The sequence below is a fragment of the Parasteatoda tepidariorum genome, chromosome 9, assembly GCF_982258835.1.
Source record: "Parasteatoda tepidariorum strain Cologne lab strain chromosome 9, Ptep-v5.0, whole genome shotgun sequence".
In the NCBI taxonomy this organism is placed as follows: Eukaryota; Metazoa; Arthropoda; class Arachnida; order Araneae; family Theridiidae; genus Parasteatoda; species Parasteatoda tepidariorum.
This window is the reverse complement of record NC_141763.1, coordinates 83,168,778-83,175,230: the sequence shown is the minus strand read 5'-3', so window position 1 is coordinate 83,175,230 and position 6,453 is coordinate 83,168,778. Positions and strand designations below refer to the sequence as shown.

The 6,453-nt window shown below is 31.0% G+C and overlaps 1 protein-coding gene across 1 annotated transcript; it reads right to left on the bottom strand.

Moving 5' to 3' along the window:
* Positions 1–765: 765 nt before the first annotated feature.
* LOC107450505 (putative glutamate receptor) lies at positions 766–1,989 on the bottom strand. Its single transcript, XM_016066320.3, has one exon. The coding sequence runs from the start codon at positions 1,987–1,989 to the stop codon at positions 766–768; it is 1,224 nt and encodes a 407-aa protein (XP_015921806.1).
* Between the last annotated feature and the right edge of the window lie 4,464 nt (positions 1,990–6,453).

Sequence of the window (6,453 nt, the reverse complement as noted above, 5' to 3'; positions counted from 1 at the left end):
TGAGTAAAATTGACACTTAAATTGAATCTATTTCATGAAGGGGAGTTAATCGATTTGTGTAAGTAACGGCTCATACATTAAAACCTATTTACATCAAACAAAGAATTTCCGTAATAGCTTCCAAGAACTTGTAAACACAGCGAATCGGTTGCATCAGGAATATGAACAAAATGGAATTGAAAAGACGCTTATTAAGACCTCATCATTCTAAACTATCTGGATAAAGAAAGTGAATAATTGTATTAGGCGCTTATTTAAAAGAACGGAAACTAGAAGAATATAAGTTCGAGAGGAAGAACTCTATTCTGCAGTTCGACTCTTAAAATAGGAGACTTTGTGTTACTATGAAGAATAAGATTTGACATTCGTCACTGTTGATTGTGCAGACAATAATATTTGATACACAATAATAAATCGATGCCAACAATAACTGTACGGCAGAGGTTAATAGATTAGGGATAAATAAATCTTGAAAATGTTCATTTCATATCTAAAAGCATTATAATAATATGCTCACAAAATTTCTTAAAATTAGACTGAACGATTACATTACAATAGCTGTTAAAATCAATTAAAACTTTTCAAAAATAATGTGGTTAATTTTATTCATACAAGTAGTTATAGCACAGAAATCGGGTCATGGTGGGGAAAAAAGTATTTAGTAGAACATCTGATTTCAAAGCCTATTATAATAATGTGCTTTGTGTAAAGGTGATAATGAAAGTTGTATAAGAAAAAAGTTATTTACATATCGTGTATTTCAATCTAAGGAGGTGCTGAGCACAGCCATCGACTGGAGGTGATTTCTAGTATCAAAACTAAAACAGCTGCTGCCCAGCCAGCACCAAGAACAATAAACACTCCATTTAAATCTGATAATCCTAAAGCTGATGCTGATGTGTTATCATAAAAATCATTCTTCAATTTTTTCTTTAAATCCAATTTAAAGAATGCATCGTACATGAATTTGTTATATAAACCACCATTTAAAATTCGGCGTAGAATTGTGTTGAAGCGCTCTTTGCAACAAAAATCTTTCCTGACTGCAACTCCGAACGGAAAATACCCAAAAGCGTCCTTGGAATAAAAGTAGGCTTGAGGGGATCCAAAAACTAATCGGAACAGATAAGGTGACCCAAGCATTGCTGTGTGTTTTGGAACACTTTGGTTGGTACTAGGTGTGTAGTACCATTTATTCTTTGTAATATATTCCCCTAATCCTTTAAGATAGGGTATATCACTTTTCAACAAATATTTTGCTTCCAGAGTGGGTAACGCTGCTCGACACTCCATTTCCCCCTCTTTGACTGCGGTGTAGAGATCCTTGAAATCTTTTATTTGTTTCATTTTGATGGGAGATGTCAAAACTGATAACAGGACTGAACTGTAACATAAAATTAGCACGTATGAATAAAGGAGCCAAATTCCAAGTGGCATCCGTCTGAGCATTGAACGAGGGTTGTATTTTATTCCTTGGCCGAAAGCAGATCCCCACAAATTGAGGAAAACGGAACACATAGATTCTTTTGGTGAAATCAAGGTTCGAAATAGAACTGTCACTAAAAGCAGAACGATAAAGAATAAAAACCATACGAGCCTACTGAAAGGATACGTGAATGCTGAAGTTTTGGGCAAAAATGAAGCATGACGCATCAAAAACGTTTTTTCGAGAGTTAGGTAAGGTATGCTGAAGTCCAGTACAGTTGACCTCTCTTCGGTGATACCCATTAAGGAGAATGCAATGTCAGCTTCATTCCTTGCGAGCATTCCAACCATTCCAGTCCAGTTTCCGTAGGTATCCTTGAAACCGTACGATAAGTCTGATGGAACAAAAATCTCATACTGAAAATTTAGTTTGTGTGACAATAGGTTTATTAATTCTGATTCAAAACCTGAGATAATGGTAGTATTGTTGATTCTTTTAATTTCTAAAACTTCGACGATTGGTAAAACTGAGATTCTGAGTTTAGAGGGAAAATATGCCTTCATTGTTTATAAAATTCGTGTAGAATTCTTCTTCTTGAAATGAGTGTGAAGGTCTTACGTTTGAATCTACAGCTTTTGTCATCAATTTTTAAGTTTGAATTCAGTTTAGGTTCTTCTAGTTATGTCAGTGGCAGGTTCTACTAGAAATGTCATTTGGCAAGAAAATTTCGCAGTTCTTTACAAAATGAATGAATTATTCGTGGAAATATTCTTTCACTTGGAATGGTGAAGATTTACGTTTGCATATAAAGTTTCGTATAAATTCTCAGGTTTAAAATTAGTTTTGATTTGTTTAGTATAGTCCGTTATTAAAAGCGTGCAGTGAATAGAGAGTCTGAGTTGACAAGTAAAATTCTCCATTCTTCTCAAAATGAATGAGTTTCTTTTTTTCCTTTTTATTTTTATGGAATTGTTAAATACAAAACAGTAAGGAAGACAAAGAATAGTATTAGAAGAAAAAGAATAGTATTGGAAAATACAAAATAGTATTGTTCGTTTAAGACTCTGTGCTAATTCATAACAGTTTTTATTTTTTATTTAAAATCTTTAACGAATGATAGTTCTACTTAAAACAATCAATTGTAGACTTTTTTAAAAGATATTATATTATTCATTTAAAAAATAACAAGTGCAGAAAATTGAATGACAATCAAGATCCAATTTTTCTGCGTGTCAGGTGCTACGAATATTTATTATTCGTGAGTTGTTTTTCCGCCTGATTCTAAAAATAAAAGATAGTTTTTACACAAACATAATGACTTATTGCTTAGGCATGATGTTTACTCTTAATGATTTATACATCCATGTAAAGTATTCGTGAAATTGTTTAAATATACGTGCCATTAAATAACATTATGGGGGTAGTTCTTGATATTTTTGCGTTTTCTACCTTTTAATCGGTATTATTGCGTGTATTTACAGGAAAACAAAGTGCGTGATTATATAATGATAGATTAATCGTGCAATAAATAGCAAAAACAATACTGTTATGCTTCGAAAATCAAAGCTGAATATTATTAAAGAGATTAGCTATTGATTTTCAACTCACTTAAAACTATTTAACTAAGTAATCGTTTTTTTCCTACCTAAAACTAGGTATATGTTTATTTAAAGATAAAATAATTCGATATTTTGTTTTTGTGCCAATAGTTAAACTTTTACGGTATCGTAGATTTTACATAAAGGTTCTTTAAAGTATTATTTTAGATAAAAATATTTAATTAAATGTATCTGTTCTAACAGTTAAAAATAAAATTTTCTCTTTGATAAAGAGTTTTTTTTTTCTTTTCAAAATGCTATTGGAATCTCGATGTTTTTGTTTACATATGTTTAATAAATATAATAAAAGGAAAATTGTCTTTCCAAAGAGTTTTCAAAATGCGATATGTATTATATGTCAGGACTTTAAAAACTCTTCTTGCGATTTTACTTATTTATTCTTGCACTTGTATATTATTGCATCTGGGTAAACTAAGCGTAGGAGTATTTTCGGAAATTGAAACTTGTTGTGAAATGTAATAATTAATTTATGAGAAATAATAAAAGAATAACTCGCTTTCGTAAAAGTTTTCAAAATGCCATATAATCTGCTTCTGTCAGGGCTTGAATACGTTTTCTTATAATTTGACTTATTTAATTTTAAATTTGCATGTTATTACATCTTCGTAAACTACGATAAGGATTTTTTCTCTGTTTCCATTCTAAAATGTAATAAATAATTTATGACAAATAATAAGAGAATAAGTAGCTTTCTAAAGAGATTTTAAAATGTGATATGTATTTATGTGCTTCTGTCAAGGCTTAAAACGCTTTTCTTGAGATTTTACTTAGCATATTTTTGCATTTGTATATTATTACATCTGCGTAAACTAAGAATAGGAATATTTTCTTTGATTGAAACTTGTCGTGAAATGTAATAATTAATTTATGAGAAATAGTAAAAGAATATGTCGTTTTTTAAAGAGTTTTCGAAATACGATAGGTCAGGGGTGGCGAACCTTTATGCACCAACGTGCCATTTTTTTAAAGAAATTGTTTAATGAGGTCATAGACGTGCCGTCAAATAATTTTGACTTCGTGATTATTGTGAAAATAATAATACTAAATACTGTCAACTCAAAACTCTTTGTTTACTATGAAAAAAAAAACAACATTTTGCAATGTCTGAGTTATACCATAATTCATTTTAAAGTAACATTAATGTGACTTCTGCTCTTGCAGATTAGATGACAAATAACTTATATTAGGTTGTAAGATGTTAGTTTAAGCGGGACTGTAATTATTATTTTTTTGCTAGTTATTGTTAGCTTGTTTTTTTATAGTTATTGTTAGCTTGTTTTTTTATAGTGATTGTTCTTTTGGCATTAATTGTAAATTTTATTGTTAATAATTGTTTATGTTTTTGTTTGCTTTTGTGAATTTAATTTAATTGTTAATATGCTCATAGTGAACTTTGTGATCGGTGGCGTGCCCAGAATATTGTATCGCGTGCCATAAGTGGCACGCGTGCCATTGGTTCGCCATCCCTGCGATAGGTGCTATGTGCTTCCGTCAGAGGGCTTTAAATACTCTCCTTCTGATTTTACTTATTCATTTTAGCGTGTGTATGTTATTACATCTTCAACAACTACGAGTAGTATTCTTATGGGGAATAAAAACTCGTTGTGAAATGCAATAATCAGTACACTGTTAGAAATTTCTCTGAAAAAATGGTTAAATCACAATTTATTGAATGGTTATTTTACCATATTTAATCAAAACAGTCAAATAACCATAAATAAAATGGTAATCAAACTGATAAGTTTGAGAAAAACTGCTTTATAACTGCTTTCAAATATTACGGTTAAGCAACCAGAATTTTATCGCACCAACTAGAACCACCTAATGAAGCTATTTAGTTCTTTGCAACTGCGTACATATCATAGCTGAGTGGGCTTATCTGTCAATCTCATGACCGGCAAAACATGGAGTTCGAGTCTTAGTGTTGACACCATAATATTTCCTCCATTCACTTCAACACATCAAGAATTTCCAGTGTCCGGTACTCTCCAATGTCCATTTCCTTACGAAAAGTCGAGCTCCTACGCCTAGTTAAATAATAATTTTTTTTTATTTTTACGTTTTTGAAAAATGCTAGTTGTAAATTTTTAAAAAACAGTATAGCTTTGTATTCATGGTTTTATAACCATATTTTTTGTAAATCATGAAGGGAAGAAATGTTCTTTACCGTAAACTTTACGGTTAATCGGATGGACAGACAGCTGCCAGTTATTTTACCATAATTTTAGAATGAGAATTGAATTACCATAATTTTCGAATGAGAATGAGAAAACTGTTGATAATGTTGGAGTGGTTTGTTACTCCTCTGAATACATTAAATCAACAGAAATAAGTTTCGGTCATGTGTTGGCAACACATATTTTCTTTTCAGATAATGAAAGTGACGTCATCTGTGCATATCATTATGGAATCTGTATATAAAGCATGCATTGTTGTAAGCATGTGTTCTTGTCTTGTCTCTTCACTATGTCACTTCACTGTGTGGTTGTTTCCGGTGATGTACCAAAATTTTTATTAAGCTGTATTTATATTTAATATCTTCAGTTGTACGCTGTATCGAGATGGTACAGTATGAAATAAAGAAATGTTTAATTCTTCAAGTTTCTTTATGTGAGATAACACTTTCACTCACTACTGTGCTACTCCGCTAACGCATCAACAGATAATAAATAATTATTTTAGTGTCTTATTTATTGTTAGCCGACTATAAGGAAGTCTTGAATATATTATGCTTTAAATTATTTGTATAATTAACATGTTTTCACCTTAATTGCAAAGGAAAATGATCAAAAAGTAATTAATATCCTGTTTTTAACTTGTAAAAAAATATAAGCCTCTGATTTGATTTTAAAATATATTTTCACCCAGCATTAGCTGAGATAAAGAGCACATATGATGGATTACGAGTTGAACTGATTACATTTTGATTCATTAACAATATCACTTATTTCAAATTTTTTAAAATGCATTTAATTCCAACTTTAAAGTGATGCTTTGTGTTTATTTTTATGCAAGCATTTGAAAATTATTTTTATTTAAACTAGCGTAAACTAGCGTTTTCAGAGACAGTGACTGTTAGGTCTATTTTCAATAACTTTAGGCTGTTTTCGAAGCTCCGTCGTCAAATGAAATTATGTTTTCTTATGCTACTTTCATAACTGCCGTGAGTGCTCATAAATGTTTGGTCACGTTTAACCTATCTTTAGCCAGCGTTGTTTATGCTTATTTTGAGAATGGCGCACAACGTCAATATGGAGAAAAGACCAATTTTTGTGAAAATGACAAGCGTTTGTGATCTTATTTTTCAATGTTCAAGACTTGCTCCAATGCTGCATTACCATGGTTCATAAAAATTTTCAAAAACTGAGAATAGGGCAGTGATTTTGATAATTTGCATCTGCACTGGTG